General features: G+C 37.7%; 2 protein-coding genes and 1 pseudogene across 3 annotated transcripts; 2 read left to right on the forward strand and 1 right to left on the reverse strand.

Moving 5' to 3' along the window:
* Positions 1 to 150: 150 nt before the first annotated feature.
* On the reverse strand, positions 151 to 11,501 carry LOC126608457 (uncharacterized). Its single transcript, XM_050276332.1, has 24 exons — positions 11,145 to 11,501; positions 8,526 to 8,606; positions 8,290 to 8,389; positions 8,101 to 8,185; positions 7,976 to 8,025; positions 7,025 to 7,104; positions 6,832 to 6,891; positions 6,512 to 6,611; positions 6,306 to 6,383; positions 6,098 to 6,165; positions 5,904 to 5,972; positions 5,750 to 5,827; positions 5,578 to 5,673; positions 5,147 to 5,217; positions 4,912 to 4,989; positions 4,711 to 4,804; positions 4,079 to 4,177; positions 2,629 to 2,846; positions 2,419 to 2,533; positions 1,716 to 1,847; positions 1,521 to 1,628; positions 1,340 to 1,449; positions 1,136 to 1,243; positions 151 to 1,049 (listed from the first exon to the last, which is right to left on the reverse strand). The coding sequence occupies exons 1-24, from the start codon at positions 11,187 to 11,189 to the stop codon at positions 515 to 517; spliced, it is 2,658 nt and encodes an 885-aa protein (XP_050132289.1). The 5' UTR covers positions 11,190 to 11,501; the 3' UTR covers positions 151 to 514.
* A 4,161-nt stretch (positions 11,502 to 15,662) lies between these two features.
* Positions 15,663 to 20,443, forward strand: LOC126608458 (dihydrolipoyl dehydrogenase 2, chloroplastic-like). 2 transcript variants are annotated; one of them, XM_050276333.1, is made up of 15 exons: positions 15,663 to 16,205; positions 16,608 to 16,754; positions 16,911 to 17,045; positions 17,252 to 17,360; positions 17,508 to 17,632; positions 17,848 to 17,973; positions 18,053 to 18,133; positions 18,482 to 18,544; positions 18,645 to 18,719; positions 18,799 to 18,877; positions 18,969 to 19,069; positions 19,176 to 19,289; positions 19,621 to 19,734; positions 19,825 to 19,896; positions 20,096 to 20,443. In XM_050276333.1, the coding sequence occupies exons 1-15, from the start codon at positions 15,885 to 15,887 to the stop codon at positions 20,255 to 20,257; spliced, it is 1,824 nt and encodes a 607-aa protein (XP_050132290.1). In that variant the 5' UTR covers positions 15,663 to 15,884; the 3' UTR covers positions 20,258 to 20,443. The 2 variants fall into 2 exon arrangements, with proteins under 2 accessions (XP_050132290.1, XP_050132291.1); XM_050276334.1 differs by having other exon boundaries at positions 15,665 to 16,205; positions 20,001 to 20,443.
* Positions 20,444 to 20,567: 124 nt separating this feature from the next.
* LOC126609114 (uncharacterized) lies at positions 20,568 to 22,415 on the forward strand (annotated as a pseudogene).
* The last annotated feature ends 1,900 nt before the right edge of the window (positions 22,416 to 24,315 follow it).

The raw sequence follows: 24,315 nt of genomic DNA on the forward strand, positions 1-24,315 counted from the left end.
AAACCCTACTACATTTTTAAGGGAAAAAATGGCCTCTAAAAAACTCAAGCTCACTCCCTCTCTCGATTACGACCAACCCACAGCACACCCCCACCACAAAAGTACTTTTAGCATTAAAAAAACAAAGAAAAGAAAACACAGAGGAACAAATTAAAGAAAGCACAAAACTTGGATATAGAGAATCAATGCTGATGAATGTTTTACAAAAACACCAAAGTACTTCAAAGCCCCAATAAGGCCAAGTGAAGAGTTGATGACAGTACCCCCACATGGATGACTTCCTTTGTTGCCTTTTTTTTTTCTCCGCGTCGCAATGGCACTATACAGTATTCGCTCCTACCATTGTCGATGGAGGCCATAGACCAAATTCATCCTCTCTTTCTTCTATGTCGGTTCGCTTGCTCTCTTCCAAAAGTATGTTCATCTGCGGGCTGGCACCGCTTTCTGGCACCAAGCACGCATTCACAGTTTGCATAAAGAACACGTAGTAGTAACCCCATTGGCTAAATATAACTTACGACCCATTTACCGCCATTTCCGGTGAAGATTTTGGTGGTATCAACGCGCAGTCCTCTCCACCCAACTGTCTATTCTCCGAAGTGCCATGCAAGTGATCCGAGCAGCCTCTAGAAGTAGTAGGCTCATTTTCCCTATTATCTGCATCATCTGAATTGCTGTTTTCAGAACAGTTTTTAGAAACAGCACGGTCATCATTCTCTTGATTTTTCCCTTCGCGTGAGTTGTTGACTCCGTCAGCCGTGCGAGTTGTATTGATGCTGCTTGCAATTTTCTTATTAGGTAGCACTGCCTGGCTTAGAGTTGTACACAAAGCAGCAAACACACTTTCTTTTGGCTTGGAGTTTTTACCCAACCGTTGCCTCTTTGCTAGCTCAGTCTCCCTATCCTTAGAAGCCAATTTCCGCTTCAACCTAAGGGACTCCATTGTTCCTTCATCTTCATCAGAAGGTTCAGGATGTTTCCTGGGCGGTGGCTTGTAGTCTTCGTCATCCTCATCATCATCATAATCTACCAGCCCGACAGACCTTGGACTACAATAATCAAGATGAACATATGGGCCATATAGCCAAATTCTGAAAATGCACTCTGATAAATCTACACTAGAACAGTGTACTACCTGGATGGTGGATAACTTGCAGCAACTCCATTGGATAAAACAGGTTGAGGTTGAGCCTGTACTTTTTGGGTATTTGGCATTGATGCAGATGCTGTATCTTCTTCATCACTGATTACCAAGTTCCATGTTCAGTGGCTATGGGTAACAAGATAGCGGGAAAAAACACTGTCAATACACAATAAACATCCAACAATAAAAAAATACCTGTCCTCATTGAAATATTCTTCTTCTTCTTTCTCCAAAGCTCGCTCATCATTTCGTTTTCTAGGGTCTGACACATTAGCGGTGCCTTTGGTTCCAAAATGTTCTAGGCACTGCAAAAGCGCTTGTCAAATACAAAAGATCTAAATTTAGGAGTGGAGAAAGTATAGACGGAGCATAGTACCTGCTCATATTTTACTTTGAGGGAGTGAACAGATGCAAAATTCTCAAATCTGACCAACTGATCCCAGAATGAATCAACCAAGTATTTAACCAAAGACTTCAAGTTTTCCTGGAAAAAGAAAAGAAAAAAACAGATAAGATGATACCTTCAAGACGTACTTTAGCTCCAGATTCTAAGTCTAAAAGAGAGTGGCACCTTGCGGATGAACTCAAAAAGTTCTAAAACAGCCGAGTTCAGCAGGTTATATCGATTTCCATTATAAACAAATGCATCGACAATTGGCTTGAGAAGGTTGTTCTTAACAATATGATTTACCAGATGCTCATCCTGCAGAATCATGCATTACCCAATTGTTACATGAACAACTTAGGCCAAAAAGAAAAGAAATAAAGCATACTTAACATATCAGAGCAGGTAGAGAGACATAAAGAGAGATAGAGAGAGACTAAATGTACAACAGGGCACAAAGATAATAATAAACACTCTTATATGTACTGTGGAAGCTGAAAAAATTGTGCAGAACCAAGAACGTTTTTGAAATGTAACATTCTTTTTATCCAGAATCCCCACTACCATCATACTGATAAGAAATTCTCATATGAGTCCACTATGCTCAAATCAGAACAATATATACCATTACAATGCATTGACTTCTAGTCTTGCATGGCAATTCTCTCGTCTTAACTTCACTTTTGTTGAAGCACAAGGCATAATGTACTTTACATTTACATGCAAAATTTTTTTGAAGTTTCTGCTATAGATAATGGGTCCAAGACAACAAAACTGATCACCCTCCAGATCATTTCGGTCTATTTGAAATTTTAGCTGAGCTGAAGGACAAATAGAACCTTTTAAACAACTTTTTGCAGAACTTTTTTAACAATCAACATAAACTCACATGACGTGAAAGAATAGTGCGAACAAATCGAACTGCAGCAACAACCAGATACTTTTCCCTTCTTTTTGTAACCAACAAAACTTTATCCATCACATTATTAAGCAGAAAGTTGCACCTACAAATGAAAAAAAAAGGCAAACATTCCAATGTCAAAGGTCAGCAGCAGAAAAATCCATTTATGAAAATTGTACAAAGGATCCAAAATATTACTTTATTCTGAATGGATGGTGAAGTACACAAAAGCAAAGCAATTCGCATATATTTGATAATATTTCAGGCTTCGCGACACTCTGACTTTCAACCCTTCCACCAGAGATGGAAGATCTATCAGTTGATTGACCATTGCCTTCCAAAGGACATGACGCTGTTATAACATCAATCAACTGCCCCAGATGCTTCTCATAGAATATCTCGATAATTGCATCTCTCTGTAGCAAATCAAACAAGATAAAAGACTCAATAACCAAGTCGTGTAGTACCAGTATGAAAATGAGGCATTTGAATTTTTTTTTTCTTACATGCAAGTTTTACCGACATGATTTTCCAACAATTCAGCAGAAACATAATAAACTACAAACCAACATTCAAATTGTTACACCCGCAGAAATAAACCGTATTGCAAAGTCCATACAAAGCTTTATATATGAAAGTTCTGAATTTGTGATAATCCAAAAAATTCATCATATTCTACATGAAAGAACAATCCAAAGAATTATGAGATGGACTAGAACAAAACTGGTCATGACAAGTAACTTGAATAAAAAAGGGTGAAAAATCATTAAAATGAAAAGGAAAAAGCAATGACCTGGCCCAAGTAAATGATAAAAAAGCAATCAAACATATGAAATCTACAATTAACCATAACCCTAGAAGCATAGAATGAATTACTCCACTTGTGATGATACTAGAAAGAGGCTCAAGGCAAACAGGGTAAAGGAAGACCTTGGAAGACTTGGAAAGAGGCTTTAAGAAAAGGCATGGAGTACTTGGAGGTAACAGAAAACATGGCACAAAACAGAGCGCAGTGGCGTTCTAACTTCTAGGATTCATACAGCAGACCCCACTTAGTGGGCTAAGGCTTTGTTGTTGTTGTTGATGAAGATCCTAGTAAAGGTAATCTCCAATATGATGGTTCAATAACCTAAGGCATAAAGCCCCTTGTTATTCTTCTGATATCTCCATAAGTATTAAAATTATGCGTATAATATGCAAGGGAAGATGATTATTTAAGAGTTAATGAATATAAAAAAAAGCTCATAACGAAAGCTCCTAAAAGAGAAAAGAAGGCAATTAATATCCAACAAATGGTGTCAACATGAGCACTAACAACTTCCGAAGTAAATATTACATGTACGTATTTGAACACAAGTACAAAGAGAGATACATAAAAATTTACATACATAAGTACATATATGTTATGCCCCTCTAACCTAAGTGGACCTACTGGTGAAGTTAATGGTGTAGTGCCAGTGGTACATAACTGTGAGAGCCGTTGCAGTTCAAGAATGAAAAATAGTATATATACTATTACTATTGGACAAGAGAGGAGAAGAAAGATGATATCCACAAAAATATTTTAAATTTAAGGGAAACTATAGGTGAGTTATACGAAGAGTGACAGTAATAATTCATTTAGCAAACAAATATCTATAGTAGATACCTGAGCTCCTGACAATGTGTAAGAATCTAGTAGACTACGAAGAATTTCAAGAAACTGGCAATGCATGTCCTCTCCGAAATCTGTAATCATTCCTTTAACCTGTGTAGACAATTAAATATTAATATTGAGTATTGACAGAGAGAATCTAAACACTTGCATCAGAATCTAAAAATTTCAAGTGACGGGGACCGGTGTTGTCAACTAAACAGGAAGCAGCCAAAGAGCGTCAATGTCTTTTCCACACCAAATGCTTAAATGCAGACATCAGATTGTACATATTACGAGTGTGGGAAGACAACTAGACTCCTTTTAGATACACTTGCCATGTCTGTTTCACCTAACATCAGTTCCTAAATTTTTAATACAAATATAGGCAATCCCCAAAGCAATCACAAGTATAACCTGTTGCTTGCCTAATTAGGTGGTTTTCTCCTTCTGTTATTAAGCATAACCATACATATTGTAGTTGATTATAATTTTCACCTCACAGGCCACAATCAGGTCATCTATACGACATTGAAATTGAATAATTCACTATAAGAGTTCTTTGAAGCTCAACTAACACAGGTGAAGGTGATTTCCAGGTGCACATGTCCATTCAAGGACAAACACTAATTTGGAAAAGTTCATACCAAGAGTCCTAAAAGTGGAGTTCCTTCCAGACGAACAACATATGAACGCAGAAGGTTTGGATCCTGATTCATGAAAAGATTGAGGATATCTGTCCTGCATCCATTATAATCACCAACTGTTAGGATTATGACACAAGGAAAAAAACTGAGTGAGAAGCAGCAAACTAAATACAGACGACAGATTCATAAACGTCTGATTACCCAGTTAATACAAGCTTTTTGTCTTGACTCTGCAACGCATCAGTTACAATGTCAAAGATTCCTTCATTCATGAGATCCCTACAGATATTCAGCATTTCACACTTTAAAACAAAGACATTAAAAGAAAATATTTTTAGCTAACCACCATAACGTAAGCAACAAAAATTTAAAAAGGCAATAGAAAGTTACAAAACATAATAGCGGGTAAACAAATGTAACTTCAGGATTTTTTTACCTAAATAGCCGAAGCTGCTGGACCATCTGCAGGCTTTTGCTTAAACTACAAAACTCGTGCAAGAAATATACCTACAATGCAAAGGGAATGATAAGCACAATCAATTCTGAGTGACATCCTCAAAACTAACCAGAGAAATGCAGCCACACATTCTAAGGTCCCTATTATTACCATGGTCATACAAAAATGCGGTAAAGTTACAGGTGCCAACATTAGGAAAATAACCACATAAGACTTTTTATCAATGTTAGAGACATTAATCAGTATTTCTAAATAAATTGGAGGGAAAAGAAAATCAAAAGAGAGAAATTACACGATCTAAAAATCTAATTACATATTCAAGAAATCTCCCTTTGGGGACTGCAGTGCACCAATATCATGCCTCAGAAGTCAGAAATACAATGAAAGAGCGCTTATGGAAATCAAATTACCAAGTTCTTTTTAGATTCTGCGGAGGTGGATGGCAACCGTAGCCTAGCAAACAATTCTTGAATAAAGGTACTGTCATCCTTTAGCAAAGAAACAACCTACAACAAATAGAAACATTAAAATTAATATAACGTAAAGCCAACAAGTTTTAAAGAATGACTTATAAAATCTTACAATAGCGTTGTTTGCATGAATAATGGAATTCAGATTTGCAACCGTGGCCTCATCCAATACTCTAGCCAAAACAACGTCCTGAAAGTAGTAGAAAGTAAGAATTGCAACTAAAGAAGTACGAAAAACAAAAAAGTTAAACAGAAAACAGGCAAACCTTTAAATATCCAACTTTATACGTCTGGTGTATCTTTGACAACACCATAGCATCTTTAATCGGTATGGCCTGTGCAAAATGAAATTATCAATCCAGATTCACAGGGAAGAAAAAACCAACTCCCATATAAATTAAGATGCTATCCATCATCCCTAGTCCTTAGCCCCAAATCCCAATAGCATAAAAATTATTACCTCCTTAAAAACAACATGTTCTTTCAAAAAGTTACGATGGTGTTGGACATTAGGTACTTCAGGGTCATCTGCAAACCAAGATTCAACATCAATATCAACATACTACTGAATCATAATGAATTAAGAATCAAATTACCAGGCTACAACTAAATCAAATTCCGAGAACAGAAGGTTATATGAAAGAACACAAACCAATTACAGAACTCACACTCAAGGGAACCGATGATATCCATGATTAAATCATCACCGAATATTTTCTCAAAGATCTGAGGACTATTCAGGAGAACTGCAGGTATAAAACAACATATCACTCAATATTAAAAAGATAGACATGCTTTGACCAAAAAATAAAGAAGATAGACATGCATTTATTTGGCAGATTCTGAGGGTGAAATACCAAAAAGGAATACTTACTGATCCCCCTTACTATTTTGTATATCATGTGAAGACTGTCAACATTTTCCAAGTCTTCACAGATTCTAAATAGGCCCATGAGCTTCCGAAAAAACTCTTGCTGAGTTAAGATTAAAAGACTCATTAGGAAAAAGCAATATAGTATATATATGAACCAAAATGGTGTTGATGAAGGTTAAAGTAATAACAACTTTTATGATTAGGATAACATGTTTCGACCTACTGCAGCAATTGAATTTTTTTATATAAAAATGAGAGAACAATGCCAAATAATCCACTGCACATTTCTTCAGAGATTCACAAGGTTATACATAGCTTACATCATTCAATATCAATTCTGTCAATCGCATCTGGTCAGCAATGCCACTCTCAGCAACAGTCTGCAAGACAAAATCCACATGATTGCCATCACTTTGCAAGTTTGATAAAAAACAATATCTCGAAAATTAAACGAAAAATGTGAAAAGCAAGAAAGATAAAATTAGCATATGAGATGCAAAATAACTAAACCACCTTAAGGATTAAAGGAAGCGTGGATAGCTCAACCGTAGGGAGCTCCCTCAACTCACTGTTTGCATTGTGAAATGTCTCATCTACAGATATCGAAAAAGATCAACAATTCATGTCACTGACTTTCAAATATAAAAAAAATTAAGAATACACAAGCACAATGTAACCAATAATAAACAACAAAAATTTGAATATAGAAACCATGAGGGTGGGTCCCTACATATATTTTCCTCATTTTCTTCAAGACGCTTCAAGTTTTCTGTGTATACATGAACATTATTTAAAGGGAATTGTTATTAGCACTCCTAAAATCTCATTTGGCACTGCAAATTCTACAATTAGAAAGAAAAATACACGTGAGGAGTGTAGAATGAGATTTTTGGAGTGCTAATAACAGTTCCCTATTTAAATTACCCAAATTTCATTTTTATTCGTATTACTTGAAACAATTTCACTCTTTCTCATACAACAGATATAAACACTGTAATCGTAGATAAGAAAAGCCATATTGTTATCAAAACACTCTTCACACAGAAAAGTGGAAATATTAATTGAACAAATGCGCTATTGACTTAACCCAGAATGGCCAGAAATTGATGGACAAATTCTTTCTTCAGGCATTTAGGTACCTTTAACAGCTTTATCGTGCATTCATGTGTTAATATCTTGTTTTCACAAGCAGATTTGTAGTCTTATAATGTAGAGATTGCATGAAACTTTGTAGGGTTCCACTTCCAAAAATAAGCAATTCTTATTACACTAGTAAATTTTCTGAAATCAATGCTTCATGGCAGATAAATATTTCATCAAGGAAATTATTTGCATGCACTTTTAATTGAAAAATAGAGAGAAAACACAATAAGGGTTCACTAAGAAGAGGGTTACAGCAGTCGGATATCTAAAATGCAAAGAACAGAGAGGGAGTACATTTTGAATCATATTGCAAACACTTACTGTTAAGAGAATTAAAATGTATATTCCTTTGCACGCTGCATATGTGGTCCCTGAATAGATCAAGCAAAATAATTAGTAACAGCCATGTTATCAGGAACAACAAAGGGCAAAAATTAGGTAGTTACCATATGTAAGAGCAGCCTGTTGGCTCCTGAAAGCTGAGAGCTAATTCAGTAGAATATTCTGGATCCCTCCACGAGATAATTGTATCTTGACAAGAAATGACCCAAACACCATAATTTAGTATCAATCCTAGCCACACGAGAATACCATATAATAGCAAAGCAATACTATGTCACTTAAACTTAAAATACCTTCTTGCTTTCTGTAAATGTCATCCGAGCTGATTCGATGCAGAAGTAATGTCTCATTGTCTTCTTCATCAATAACAAACAAACCCAGCTCTTCTGAACGCTGTTTTACCACAGTTGCATTCAATCAAAGTGCAGGGCAATTTTAGAAATCATTTCTAAGATAATTTGACTCCAAACAACTAATTTCTCAAAAATTTAGTCTCTATCACATTAACAAATCAATGAGACTAACACACCTCCATGTAGTCAACTGTGACATGACCAGTTCCCTGATCATCCCATTTTCCTTCCTCACTCAGACGGTAAACCTTTACACGCTGAGATAAAAGAAAAATTAGACCAACAACTTCAACTACATGCTATATACCAACATCATTAATTCAAATTTAAACTACAAGATGGCCAAGAAGCAGATAGATATTTTTGAATTCTTAAAAGTTATGGACGTTAACTTTCTTCGATACTAATATTAGAAGGGAAAAGAAATGGCTTCATAATTGTAAACGCAATTTAATAGGAAAAGAAAAGGCAAAAACAGGTAGTAGACTATTATGCCAAGCAAAGATGTGAGTATAGTAACATGTTCACATTCAACATTAGAGATCCTCGTAACAAGTGAACACATTGATCAACACATAATAAATTATCACAGGCATTAACATAGCAAATCGTGCAAATAAGCTACACAAGCAATGTAATATACCATAAGGCTCTATGACACCGAGTTGAACACAAAACCTCTCTGCTCACATTTGATATTCTTCATTAGAGAAAGAAAAGAAAAAAAAAAACTAAAAATAATAGCACTGTGTCGATATTAAACCCAGCACATACTAGTTCTCTAATGGAAATATCGTGTTTATATAGTGCAAGCATTATGGACTATCTCTGAAATTGATAGGTAAAGAAAAACTCTCCTAACACCAAATCAATTATCAAGACGGTCTTATGATCAGATTAACACTGAAGAAACAGTATAACGCCAGGAGCTATATGATTGGTAGAATAAACTACATGTCAGACACACCTACATGACACTAGCATTCCATAGATACATCATGTGGCGTGTCAACATTTTCTCTCCACCCACAACTTCACCAAAAAGGCTGAACAAGAATTGTACACTTTGATGATTTTCCAGAATGACCACAATGACAATGAAGACGATGAGCATATAGCAGCACTTAGCACAGTAAAGGTATTTATTGTCTTAGGAGGATCATTTTCTATATTTTGATTGTTAGATTTGAATTTTATTAGATGTAGTGTTTCCATGAAGTTATTTGCATGCTTTAATGAAATTGGTTGCCATCTAAGTTTTAGATTTATTTGCATCACGCTATGTCATGTCATAAAGATTTTCCAAGAAAACATGCCCATATTGTGTTGGTTCTTGGCACATAAATAAGCAAAAGTCTAAATGCAATACCATAAAGAGATAATTACCAAAGTCAAGAGTTTGTATGCATGTGCGAAATTCTAAAGCTTGTGAACACATACAAAAATAAAAATTAAAAAAAAAAAGTGAGAGTAAAGCAGAAACAAATAAAGTTAGAGGTTAAGGTAGAAAAGTTACCATAAACTTCAAATTGAATTGAAGATCCAACTTTCCATTTTTCTTAACATGATAAATAGGGTTAGGTTAAGGCATTAAATTTCAACAGTATCGCAATAGTGTCACTTATTCAATGTAATTGTCTAAGATTAGGAAAATGCTAGGGAGAGCACATTTAATCATGTCATTTTACATCATTCAACTAAAAAAAAAAGACTTAATTACGGGAATTATAATGGTCCAAAAGACACTAATCTAGCACAACGAAATAGATGATGTCATGGTCACCAAATAAAAATAAAATAACAAACGTCATAGAAAGGTTGTAAAATCACTCGTCAGCAACCTGTCGCCGTATGAGGAAATTTTCTAAGGAAGAACAATACTTCAGCAGAAACAAAAGGACAACAATCCTCCAAAATCTGCTGTTGTCAATATGGAGACAACAGCAAAATTCAAAACACCACCACCAAATTAAATCGGTGCCCACCTTTCAAAGTCCAGAACGTAACCCACCTTTCAAAGTCCAGAACGTAACTAGCTTAGGAATAAAAACTTTGCATGGAGCTCAAACAAGCAGTGTACAACAGAAGATTTCAAATGCAACGCTCAGACCATGGAGACTCCAAGCTTTAACAATTAAACTGCTTCCGGTGACAAATAAACTAACTCATCCTCCTCCAACTTAAAAAAAAAGTAGTATCAAACATGGAGACTCCTAGCTTTAACAACTCCCGATTAAAAAGATAAATTCTATCACATCCTTCAACCCAAAGCTGTACCTTTTTGCACACTAACAACATAGCTTTCCTCAAATAATCAAAAGATATTTATGCTAATTTACCCCACACCACCCAAACAGTGGTTATTCGCCTTTGCAGTGAAGAACAGTGTCCTTAGTATTAATAGAATTGAAACAAATTATGCTAAGAAAGTAAGCCTGTTTACTAACTCTCTTGGTGTCACACACAATGCAACAGCTCTTAGAGCTCCAACCAGCTAATTCAAAAGGCACGACACTTTAAAAACCTCAAAGAACACAAGCAATATTAAATTTTACACCGAAACCCTAACAGAATAGCAATCGAGATGCTAACATTCCCAAATGAATATAGCCAGTCCGCCCCAAATGAAATTGAAGCCAACAAAATTACGCAGAAAGCAACCCAAAATATACAATTGGGAGTGAATAAAATCAAGCTCAAACTTCAAAACTCGCAAATAACAAAGAAACCATTACTCACTGCGATTCTAGGTCAAAGTATCGAGCTTCCTAATATTACAGAAAAAGCGAACTCACCTGCATCGAATTGGAATTGACCGGCGCTTTATCTGGCGCGCCCATCGTAGCTCCTCAGTCTGCGATTCGAATTCGGAGCTAAACTTGAGTAATTGGATTGGAGACTGTATAGAACAGGATGATAGGATAAAAAAATGTTAAATTAGGGTTTTGAGGGCGGGGAAAAAAGATTGGGGGATAGAAGGAGGTGATTAGGGTTCCCGGTGATCAGTAGAAAACCCTAACCGCCATTAACGCAGCAGTGTGAACCTCCGAATTTTCTCGCACTCTCTCTCTCTCCAGCGCTCACTCCCTCTCTCTCTCTCTCTCTCCGCTTTTTATTCTTTTATGCGCAAGTGTCGAAAGCCCCGAGCTTCCCCTTCGACAAGAGAAGCAAAGTGGGAATACAATTACGCATGTTGTTTATGGTCTCCCCGTTATGCCCCTGGATTTCGAGTGAAATTACGGGGGATCCATAGACCACAGAGTCCTATATTTTCCACGCGCTTTCTTTTCGCGATGGTATCACGAGGGAGTTGGTACTTGGTGTACACGTGTTGCTCTGCCCTCAAATGCGGGTCCCTTCCCTGCCTGTTTCTGAAGCATGCAAGCGTTCGCTTGTGATTGGTTGATGAGTTATGCGACACGTGGATCTTCTGGGAAAGTAGCTGTGACGGGACGCGGTAACTCCATCCGGTCGCCGAAGGACAGCCGTGCGGGAGGCAGCAAACTCTGTGCAACCAATGATGTAGGATTAGTCTTGTATGCTTCGGAAATCTAAAATCTACTTGACATGTGACGTGGCTTTGTTAATTGAACCAATGATTGAACGGTCGGGTTGGGAAAATGAGTGAACCTAGAGTTTGCAATTTTCAGAAATATTTCTTTATAATTTTAACAACAAATGAACTAAAAAAGTTTTTTTTTTTGTCAGCGTGTGATTGTATAAATTATATTAGGATTCTATAATGTATTTAAATAAATTTTTAATTGTTATTTTATTTCCTGGAGGGTAATTAAAGGTGGCAAATTAACTCAGTAAGTTATTTATGTTGTACTAGTTAAGACCCGTTTAATCAAATATCATCACATATTATGGAAACATTTATCAATGGGCAAAGCTCTCTTGGTACATAGTTTCAAGGTCAACTATGTTATTTTTATTCTTACATCATTTCCACCGGTTGGTGGAAGGCAAAGGTAAAGGCATGTAAGTTGTTTGCTATTCACTTTGAGTAGTGCTTGCCTTTGGACACCTTCACATGTTTGAAAAGGGCACGAACAAGGGTAACTACTATTCACAAATGTTTTTTTATGCTTTGAAAATAAAATGATTGTTTAATTCTAAAAAATTATTTCAAAAACATAGCATTACAACAACATAATTAACTTTAAAAAAACGAAAAACTCCCTTAATAATATAGCCAGCTAAGAGATTGAAATAATCGTATTCTTAATAGCATTCGAGCTAGAAGATTGTAGTAAAAATGAATATTGAGTTGTGATGGAGAAATAAAGAAGATGGTTGGGTATATATAGAACAATAATATAACAAATATATTCTTATTCTTAATTTTTTTTTCTTTTTCATTTTCCTGATTTTGTTTCTTATTTTTGTTAATTTTGTTTAAATATTTGGATGTTGGATTAATTGTTGGCTGTTGATTTTCAAATTGATTTAAAATGTGTGCTTACGTCACCTTACCCGAAGGCAATAGGCCAAACTTGAGAAGGCTAAGCATTTGGGCTGGCAGTGGTGAGCCCATCACTTGCCTTTGGTTTATTGGACTACTAGAGAGGGGTTTTTGAGTTGAAGGGCAACATTGTTGCCTTTGCCCTTGCCTTCACCAACTGGTGGAGATGCTCTATAGTTTGAGGAAAGTCCTACTTTTGTCCTTGTAGTTTGCAATTCAACTTTGTAATTAAATGACATACAGTAAGTATGTCAGCTTTATCAATGAATTCAGCAAGTGAGAGGCACACATGACAGTTTTACACATTCAAAAAGTTAAATTTATCATCACATGTATCATTCACATGTTAATTTCGTGAAAATTTTGACAAAAATAAATGATTATTCTTTTTTTCTTTGAAATAAAGAAAACTTCATTGATAATAACGAATATATACAAGAATGTGTCAGATGTGTATATTCTTCCTCAATGTTCAATATTTTCATCATAAAAAATTCGCACAAATTCGCAAATAAGGAATGACTATCACAACAAGAACATGAGTACCAATATAGATCTACTGCAAAGACGGCAAACACAATAGATCTAACACCGGGGCACACAAAAGTCATTAGAAAAATAACGAAGCCACAAACAACTCGTTGAAACAATACAACATAAACCCACTAAGTATGACAAAACAAAACAAAACGAATAAAAAAGAGTAAAATGTAGCAATGAACCAATGATTTCTTAACTTTAACTCAATTTGAGCAATGATCCCTTAACTAAAAATTCATTTCCATCGGTCCCACAACTCATCAAAATGTGCAGTTATGGTCCCTTAACTAAAAATTCATTACCATTGGTCCCTTAACTTTAATCTAACTGGAGAAACGGTCCCTCAACTTTAACCCAATTGGAGCAATGGTTTCTCAACTGTAACCCAATTGTAACAATGATCATTCCAACATAACTCATTTTGACAAAATTCTGATGAAGTTGACAAAAAAAACAACCATAGCTACACGTTTTGATGAGTTGAGGGACCCTAATTGTAGCAATGGTCATTCCAACATAACTCATTTTGACAAAATCATGACGAAGTTGACAAAAATGATCATAACTACACATTTTATTAAGTTGAGGGACCAATGATAATTGATTTTTAATTGAGGAACTATTGCTCCAATTTGATTAAAGTTGAAAGATCATTGCTACACTTTACTCAATAAAAAAAAAACCTGCTATGAGAACGAAAGCATCAATCATCGAATCTCCTCAGTAAGATTATACGTTTATAGTAAGATATAGCCACGGTAGGAGGAGCCACCATAAATTTGGCCAAGTAAGGCAACTTAGTCACTATCAGCTGCACACAATTACCATGAAAAACAAGCCATTAAAAGTAAATTTGAAACCACCACAACTATAAATCATATCCAAAATCATGAGTCAATTCCAAACTCATAGGACATAGTCTGGATTGAGGAAGAATGCTCCAACAAAGTCTAAGAAGTTTATTGTAAAATGGCAGGAAAAAGAGAGAGAACGCTAGGCATCACTGGACACTAGTGAAAAATGGTAAGAGAATAGTGGGGAAGGAACGAAGGATAGGAAAAGATGGAAAAAGGTTGATGCCCATCCCAAGCTAGGTCGATGACTCGGATCTAGGGTTTCTTTTGAAAATGAAAAGGGTATGTTTTTTCTTTTCTTTTCTTAAGTGATCATCCTTTGCAAACAATTTGCAACTACATAAGTATATTGTGAAAATTGAAACTACATAACCTAACTAAAACTTCAAAGTTCAACACAATCATATTTTGGCTTTAAATTATCGTTTTGCTTGATATTTAGGATTGATTTAGCTATTTATCAAGGTTCTAAAAAACGTTAGGCGCTAGTCGGACGGGTAAAAGGGGCCTAGTGCTTAGGCGGCTAGGACTAAAAAGAATACAATTAATATTTTATTTTTAAAAACGGTTGTATGGGTTAAAGGAACCGTAGAGAAACAATTTAATATGAAAACGCGTTGACATTGGTAACTGACTCATTAACTCAGTGAGTGGTGACTCCTTGAAATGAACACCTCTTTGATAAAAACAGAAACGTAAGTGAACCCACTGCCTCTTGTTCTCCTTCTGAAGCTGCAAACCAGGTGCGATGAGATCGTGAGAGATGCGACGCGAGACGGTGTAGAGATGTAGTGCATTTGCGACGAGATGCAAGTCTAGGAGATGCAGTGATTGTGAGAGATGTGAATGCGAATGGATGAAGAAAGCCTGCAATTCACGGCAAAAGTGCAAAATTGATGGCGAGATTTCAAAATCATAAACCTCCTAGACTGGCTGCTTACCACCGCCTAAATCGCCTAGAACGCCTAGAAAGCGCCTAGGCGGCCGCCTAAACCCTCCCTGATTTTCATCAACGATTTGGACTAAATCGGATCGGCCCTTCACTGTTTAGCGCCTAGGTGTCGCCTATACCGACTTTTAGAACACTACTATTTATATGTACCAAATAAATTGACGATTATGGTAAATAGTGTCTTTGCATGCGTAACTTGTCAATCATCACAATTTCATACTAGCCCACAGTGTAATAGCAATTTTTTGTACATGGGCTTGTGCAGTAAAATATAGGGGTTTGTGGCGAGATGCTTTGATAACATGTGAAGAAAAAGAAATAAAGTAAAATTTTGTATACGCAAAATGACATTACTGTTCATAAACTAAAAAATATTTTTAATGAATTACATATAAATAACAAAATCGTCTTTTCACTTGATTGAGAATGAGAATTTTGCCAAGGTAATATAGATTTTCACCTGCGGTCGTCACACTAGTTTACACGCAGTCGGCTCCGTGCGCATTTTAGCAAACATGCCAACTAACCAGAAAGAAAGGTAGTTCATCCGCCGCACTTTGATATCTCCGTCAATCCTTCTACCTCTTTACTACTCAACGGACCATTCGAGGCCTCCTCCCTTCCCATAATAACACACTCCATCTCTCATTTCCTTCATTTTCTCTCTCTAGATCCTCTCTCTCTCTCTCTCTCTCTCTCTCTCTCCTCTCACATTCCCAAAATGCAGGCCTCCCTCTCTCTGCCCGCCCTCTCCCACGCCGTCCCCAGATCAAACTACGTCGTTCAATCCGCCCTCCCTCTCCCGCCGTACAAGCCTATCAATCTCCGATTCTGCGGCCTCCACCGCGAGGCCTTGGGATTCTCGCATCTCGCCCACTCCGACTCGCACCGCGTCCGTCTCTCAGCTCCTTCCCGCTCTGCAACAATCTCGGCCTCGTCCTCCTCCGGCAATGCCAGCCCTCCCAAGTCGTTCGACTACGACTTGCTCATCATCGGCGCCGGCGTCGGTGGCCACGGCGCTGCTCTCCACGCCGTCGAGAAGGTACGCTCACTCTCACATTCTCCACACACTCCTTTTAAATTTTGCTGAGAATTTCCGGCCCTGAGCTTTGGATTCAGCTCAATCATCAGTGATTGATCGCTGTTTTAGCTTAAATTTGACTCTATAAGCTTCGATCGTCTGTGCTTTTTGCTTAATAGAGTATACTGGCTACAAAGCTTTGATTTTTATTTTCCTGGCTTCTTCTACATTAAGTTGAATTATTCGGTCTAAGGTACCGAAATGTACATGCCGTAAGTGTATCTGCGTATGCTTTATGTTATAGCAAGAAACACATTAGCTACAAGCCTACAAACTTTTAGTTTTTGCTTGAAAAATTAATTCTTGGACTTATGATCCTTTAAGTTGGATTAATTATTTTCTTTCCTCAACCGAAAAATGCAGGGTTTAAAAACTGCCATCGTGGAGGGAGATGTGGTGGGTGGAACATGTGTTAACAGGGGATGTGTTCCATCTAAAGCTCTTCTGGCAGTTAGTGGTCGGATGCGTGAGCTTCAGAATGAACATCACCTTAAGGCTTTAGGTTTGCAGGTAAATCATAGTGCTATAATATCAATTCGGTTGCACGTACGTGTATATTCACGTGTAAATGCAAGAAATTATCATAGTAAATTGGTTACTTGCAGTAACTGTCATTTGTGAAAACATTTGTATCTTATGGTGCTGCTTTCTTGTGACTTACGGTAGGTTTCAGCCGCTGGATATGACAGACAGGGAGTGGCTGATCACGCGAATAATCTTGCAACAAAAATACGTAATAGTTTGACCAATTCTATGAATTCTCTTGGGGTGGACATTCTGACAGGTGTTGGTACAATTTTGGTAAGTAGTACGTTCTTTCGAATATATTTGGTGACAACACAAACAAATGTTCTTGTGTCCAGTTAAAAAAATGAAGCCTGTTTTGGTTACATTGTTGAGCTCGTTAGAGCATGGCTATAATTAAGTTTAAGATCTCTCATACAACATAAGTGCTGGCATCCTGATAGTTATCCTAACATTGGTTCTCATGTTTATGAAAAATATAGGGCCCTCAAAAGGTGCAAATTGGATCATCTGACAAAGTAGTAACTGCAAAAGATATAATCATTGCCACCGGCTCTGTTCCTTTTGTTCCTAAGGGCGTTGAAGTGGACGGTAAAAAATTATATGTTTCTTCTCTTGTTATCTAATGGTTTGATCACATCATTTTTGGTTTTAGAAGACATGTAAAAATAATTGATTTGAGAACATTGCTTACGTGCTTAAGGGATCTTTGTGACTGACTATATAATGGACCTGCAGGAAAGACTGTAATTACAAGTGACCATGCACTCAAATTGGAGTTTGTTCCAGAGTGGATTGCAATTGTTGGAAGTGGTTACATAGGTCTTGAGTTCAGTGACGTATATACAGCTCTTGGGAGTGAGGTAGTTCCTTTTCTTTCTATTTTCATTTATCTTCTGATTTTTACAATAATTCTATGTGAAATTTGCTAATTTTATGGGTCAATCAGTAACTTTCCTTGTGTCTACCAGCTCAAAACCCACGTTTTATTTATTTTAATTTTTCAAGCCTCTTTTTTTTACTATCTAGGAGTTCTTATCTCACAAGGCTTTGTAGATTAATGCCAAGTATTTTGTAGGTTACTTTCATTGAAGCTTTAGATCAGCTTATGCCTGGTTTTGATCCTGAGATTGGAAAGTTAGCCCAGAGGGTTCTAATTAATCCACGGAAGATTGATTATCAAACTGGGGTATTCGCATCCAAGGTAAGCTGATGATTGACTTCTCTATTAAGTGTTTTCAGGATTTCTGTTTCAGTTTTTCACCTTCTTTTGTCTCTGATAGATCACACCAGCCAAGGATGGGAAACCAGTCACCATTGACCTAATTGATGCAAAGACCAAGGAACCAAAAGAAACTCTTGAGGTAAATAATTGGATCTGTTTGAACTGATGGTATGTATCTGAAGGATATAACATCCTGCCAATAGTGGATTGGTCCATATGAATCTGATAGACACAACCACATCCTTTTTTAGTTGAATAATACCCTTGTGAAGGAACCTGTTCCCGTATGTATATTGTTAAGTTGCAAATTTATAGATTAACCTGCTGTGGTTCTGTGGTCAGGCACATGTTTAGACTTCCAAATTGATGATTTAGTAGCTTGAGTGCTTGCCTTAAAATTAGTATAGGCATAACTATTACGGTTCATATGTATGAAAGGTTTTTCAAGGCGTTTGTGATAGACCGTTGTGCTTTAATCTTCTCCCAGGTAGATGCAGCACTAATTGCAACTGGAAGAGCCCCATTCACACAAGGTCTTGGATTGGAGAATGTATGACATCTCGATTAACATTTATTTAATTCTGGATTATATATAAAATTATTCAGCAAAAACAGCAGCAGCAATAGTTTCTGACATTACTTTTGTGCAGGTTGATGTCGCAACACAACGTGGCTTTATTCCTGTTGATGAGCGGATGCGAGTAATAGATGCAAATGGCAAATTGGTATGTTGCAAATTTTCTTGTGACCATGAACCCTCTCATCAACTTATTGGTTGTTTCTGACCTGAATTTCGAATATCAGGTTCCTCACCTATTTTGCATTGGTGATGCTAATGGCAAGATGATGCTTGCTCATGCAGCCAGTGCACAAGGAATTTCAGGTTAGTGCACCTAACTAATTTCATTTGAATCTCCTTCTCACTCACTCTCTCATGCACAGAAACTTAACCCATCTTCAATACCATTTTTTAGTGGTTGAGCAAGTCACAGGTAGAGACCACGTGCTCAATCATTTGAGCATTCCTGCAGCATGTTTCACTCATCCAGAAATCAGTATGGTTGGATTGACAGAGGTGAGTAATTGCCATATTTTTGTTTTTATGAGGTTACACTTTTAATTAGAGATCTTGAAGTTTTCATAAATATTGGAAGTTTTAACTAAACAATTACAATTTTCAGCCTCAAGCAAGGGAGAAAGCTGAAAAGGAGGGATTTGAAGTTAGTATTGCCAAGACCAGTTTCAAGGCCAACACAAAGGCGTTAGCAGAAAATGAAGGAGAGGGACTCGCTAAGGTGCTTTTCCCTACCTTTTTTTTTCTCAAATTAATCTTTAACTAAAAAAGGTCGTACCCAGTGCACAAGGCTCCCACTTTACGCAGGGTCTGGGAGAGGTGAATGTCGGCTAGCCTTACCCCCATTTTATGGAGAGGCTGCTCCCAAGTCTCGAACCCGAGACCTACCGCTCATGGGCGAAGGCACTTGCCATCGCACCAAGTGCGACCTCTCAAATTAATCTTTAACTACACAGAAAATAATATTTACTGGTGCTGTCAATGAATTGTTCTTTATGGCTGTTATGTACGGTGGATATTAACGATCTTCTTTCTGCTTTGTTTTCATGCAGTTGATATACAGACCAGATAATGGAGAGATTCTTGGAGTTCATATCTTTGGGCTACATGCCGCAGACCTTATTCATGAGGCATCAAATGCGATAGCACTGGGGACACGCATTCAAGTAATTCCCCATTTAAAGCTAATGTGTGTGCATACCGCTGCACTCCTAACCTTCAGTTTACTTATATTTAACGTCCATTTGATCTTGCAGGAAATCAAATTTGCAGTCCATGCACACCCTACTTTGTCCGAAGTCCTAGACGAACTTTTCAAGTCTGCAAAGGTGAGCTGCTGACGTTAACTTCTTAAACCACGCTTCACAACTGTACTAGTTCTTTTTCCTTGTGTGTTTTCACCCAGATACCTTATTAAATTATTGTGGGGCAGGTAGCTCATGTTTCTAGCCCAGTAAGTGAACCAGTTGCAGTCTAATCTTCCTCAATACTCAGAGTATAAATTTTGAAGATATTTGCTTGTAATAGGGAGTGTCAGCAAGTTTTATATCACAAGAAAGAAGAGATCAACACCCAGAGAAAAGAAGGAACTTGAGGGAATCAAGGACGACTTGGCCCGAAATATTTTTCGCCTTTGTAGCTTGGATTCTTAGTTCTGTTCATGGCTTGAAGAAACACTTGTATTCATAATTGTTATCATATGGAAGCATTGTTTTATTCGTAGTTGTAGACAATATTTTTCGCATAAGAGGCGGGTTTACTGCTAAACTCCACTGTTGCTTTAGCATAATAGCAGTGATTGACAATAACTGGAGAATGTAAGGTGGATCAGTTATTTTCTGTTAGGTTGGTTCCGACCAGTTTTCGTTCTTAAAATTTAAATTGTTCAGTTCTGTATAGTTCAGGGATGGAAAATAAGGTGCTATTTATAATTCTTTTTCGTCAGTCAGAAAATCATCTCATTAGCATTGGAATGAGAATTACATGAACCAAGTCGAGCATGGTAGCGCAGACTTGTAACTAAGCAGGGTATTAAAGCGATTGATGGGTGATGGAGCCTTGGTCAAGTGAGGCATGGTTGGTTGAACTCTGTTCACCACTATTGTGAAGTCACTTTAAACACGCCCTAAACCCCTCGGGTTAGTAGGAGCGCCCCACCCTTACGAGTCGGGTAGCAAACAAACAAACACAAAGAATTACATAAACCAACAAATTATGCGACATTATTTGACTGACAATTAGGCTCATAATTTTCAAAATTGCAAGCACAGTTTAATAAACATTTCGTTTTCAGTTTTTTCGAAAATTGAAAACTGAAATGGTTTTGGTTTCCAATATTTTAATTTTTTTTAAATTGAAAACTAAAATAGTTAAAAGTAGTTACCAAACACACTTTAGATTTAAAAATTTTGAAAACGAAATGGTTATCAATTGTTTCCAATTTTTTTTTTAATTTTAAAATCAAATAAAAAACTCCGCCTGTGTAAGTTTATCTTACATTGCCGGTCCCAAGCCCGGATAAAGGAGGAGGGGGAGGGCGTCAGGTAGTCGACAGCCGGCATTCATCGGTTACGTCGAATCCTTATGAAAATGAATCCAGAACGAAATCGCGCTAAAGCTAGGACGTCACCCGTAAGTGGCGCGCTGTGTGGCCCGAGCACAGTGATAAGTGAGCAAGGGTCGCTGTATCTCCATCGGCACCCGGATGCAGTGTTAAATTAGCAAGGGGGCCATAGAAACTTCTTTTCGAAGGACTCCACTCAAAGTTGTTTGGGAGCATATGCTCCTATCAACTTTACACAGGACACACAAAAGAAGTACTTTGATCCTATTAGACGGGGGAGGGTAAAGAAGCTAGGACAGAAGGGTAGAGTTCAAGAGAGTAGAATGCGTTTAGGAACGTGGAATATAGGAACCTTAACGGGAAAATCTATGGAAGTAGTGGAAGTTATGGTGAGGAGAAGGATAAATATTATGTGCCTACAAGAAACTAAGTGGGTTGGTCTTAAGGCAAAAGATCTAGAAAACTCAGGGTTTAAGCTTTGGTATTCGGGCACAAATAGAACGAGAAACGGTGTTGGCATCATCGTGGACAAGACCTTGACACAAGATGTTGTCGATGCCAAGAGGGTAGGAGATAGAATCATGGTAATCAAGATTGTAATAGGACAAGAACTCATCAATGTGATTAGTGCGTACGCACCTCAAGTAGGGTTAAATACGAGTTCGAAGGAGAAATTTTGGGAAGACCTTGGAGACTTGGTGCAAGGAATTGCTCAGACGGAGAAGTTATTTATAGGAGGAGATTTAAATGGACACGTGGGCAAGGAGACATGCAACTATGGAGGTTTTCATGGTGGCCATGGTTTTGGGGAGAGAAACGAGGATGGGGAAGCTATCTTGGATTTTGCAATGGCATATGATCTCTTCTTAGCCAACACCTTCTTTAAGAAGAGAGAATAATATGTGATCACCTACAAGAGTGGGTCGTCAAAAACACAAATAGATTTTCTTCTAATGAGGAAAGGGGATCGTATAACTTGTAAGGATTGCAAAGTTATACCGGGGGAGAGCTTGGCTAATCAACATCGCTTGTTGGTGATGGATGTACATATCAAAAGAGTGAGAAAAAAAGAACAAGACTTGGAAGTGCCCAAGGACTAGATGGTGGAATCTAAAAGGAGAAAAACAAGTCATTTTCAAAGAGAAAGTAATCACCCAGTGTGTGTGGGATAGAGAGGGGGAAGCTAGCCAAATGTGGGATTCCATGGCTAGCTGTATCCGAAAAGTAGCAAAAGAGGTATTAGGAGAGTCCAAGGGCTTTGCGCCACACCAAAAGGAATCTTGGTGGTGGAATGAGGAGGTACAAACAAAGGTGAAGGCTAAGAATGAATGTTGTAAAGCCTTATACAAGGATATGACCGATGAAAATGGTGAAAAGTATAGAAGAGCGAAGCAAGAGGCGAAGAAAGCTGTGAGAGAAGCTAAGTTAGCGGCTTATGACGATATGTATAAGCGACTAGATACCAAAGAATGAGAGTTGGATATCTATAAACTAGCTAGAGCAAGGGAAAAAAAGACAAGGGACCTAAACTAAGTGAGGTGCATCAAGGATGAGGATGGAAAGGTTCTTGCTACAGAGAACGCAGTCAAAGACAGATGGAGAGGTTATTTTCATAATCTTTTCAATGAAGGACATGAAATGAGTACTTCTTTAGGGGAGTTAAGTAACTCAGAAAAGTGTAGAAACTACTCTTTTTATCGTCGAATCAGGAAGGAAGAAGTGGTTGTAGCTTTGAAGAAGATGAAGCATAGAAAAGCAGTGGGCCCAGACGATATACCGATTGAAGTGTGGAAAGCCTTGGGAGAGATAGGTATAGCATGGCTCACTGACCTTTTCAATAGGATTTTAAAAACGAAGAAGATGCCAAACGAGTGGCGAAAGAGCACTTTGGTGCCTATTTACAAGAATAAGGGCGACGTACAAAATTGCATGAACTATAGGGGTATTAAGCTAATGAGTCATACAATGAAGCTCTGGGAGATAGTCATTAAGCATAGATTGAGGCAAGAGACACGGGTTTCGGACAACCAATTCGGGTTCATGCCAGGGCGCTCAACCATGGAGGCAATCTATCTCTTACGAAGATTGATGGAAAGATATAGAGATGGGAAAAAGGATTTACACATGGTCTTTATAGATTTGGAACAAGCGTATGATAGGGTCCCAAGAGACATTCTTTGGAGGATTTTAGAGAAGAAAGGAGTACGAGTAGCATATATCCAAGCTATAAAGGATATGTATGAAGGAGCAAAGACTACCGTAAGAACTCATGAAGGACAAACCGAAAGCTTTCCCATAACTGTAGGATTACATCAAGGCTCATCCTTAAGTCCTTACCTTTTTGCGTTGGTAATGGATGAGTTAATAAGACATATTCAAGATGATATTCCTTGGTGTATGCTTTTTGCAGACGATATAGTGTTGATAGATGAAACTCAGGAAGGGGTAAATGCGAAGCTTAACATTTGGAGAGAAGTGTTGGAATCTAAAGGTCTTCGCCTAAGCCGATCAAAGACAGAATATATGGAGTGCAAGTTCAGTGCAAATGGAGGCCAAAATGAGTTAGGGGTGAGGATCGGAGATCAGGAAATACCAAAGAGCGACCGTTTTCACTACCTAGGATCTATCTTGCAAAAGAACGGAGAATTAGATGGAGATCTCAACCATAGAATACAAACTGGATGGATGAAGTGGAAGAGTGCATCCGGTGTGTTGTGTGATCGTCGTATGCCACTGAAGCTCAAGGGAAAATTTTATAGGACAGCAATAAGGCCGGCGATGCTATATGGCACAAAATGTTGGACGGTGAAGCATCAACACGTACACAAAATGGGTGTAGCAGAGATGAGGATGCTTCGTTGGATGTGTGGGCACACGAGAAATGATAAGATTAGGAATGAGGATATCCGAGGTAAAGTAGGAGTAGCCGAAATTGTAGGAAAGTTGAGAGAAAATCGGTTACGGTGGTTTGGACATGTGTAAAGAATGCCTACTGACGCTCCGGTTAGAAGATGCGACTACGGGACAGAGGTTCAGGGCTGAATGGGTAGAGGAAGACCTAGGAAAACTTTGGAAGATACTCTAAGAAAAGACTTAGAGTACTTGGATCTAACGGAGGACATGACACAGGACCGAGCACAATGACGTTCTAAGATTCATATAGCCGACCCCACTCAGTGACTTG

The sequence above is a fragment of the Malus sylvestris genome, chromosome 16 (assembly GCF_916048215.2).
Source record: "Malus sylvestris chromosome 16, drMalSylv7.2, whole genome shotgun sequence".
Taxonomy (NCBI): domain Eukaryota; kingdom Viridiplantae; phylum Streptophyta; class Magnoliopsida; order Rosales; family Rosaceae; genus Malus; species Malus sylvestris.

Coding starts and splice junctions, on each gene's coding strand:
- LOC126608457 (XM_050276332.1), bottom strand. CDS start 11,189: ATGGGCGCGCCAGATAAAGCGCCGGTCAATTCCAATTCGATGCAG. Junction 2,534..2,628: donor CACCATCCATTCAGAATAAA/GTAATATTTTGG, acceptor TTTCATTTGTAG/GTGCAACTTTCTGCTTAATA. Junction 1,244..1,339: donor GAATATTTCAATGAGGACAG/GTATTTTTTTAT, acceptor CTTGGTAATCAG/TGATGAAGAAGATACAGCAT.
- LOC126608458 (XM_050276333.1), top strand. CDS start 15,885: ATGCAGGCCTCCCTCTCTCTGCCCGCCCTCTCCCACGCCGTCCCCAGA. Junction 18,878..18,968: donor CAGTGCACAAGGAATTTCAG/GTTAGTGCACCT, acceptor ACCATTTTTTAG/TGGTTGAGCAAGTCACAGGT. Junction 19,070..19,175: donor GTATGGTTGGATTGACAGAG/GTGAGTAATTGC, acceptor TACAATTTTCAG/CCTCAAGCAAGGGAGAAAGC.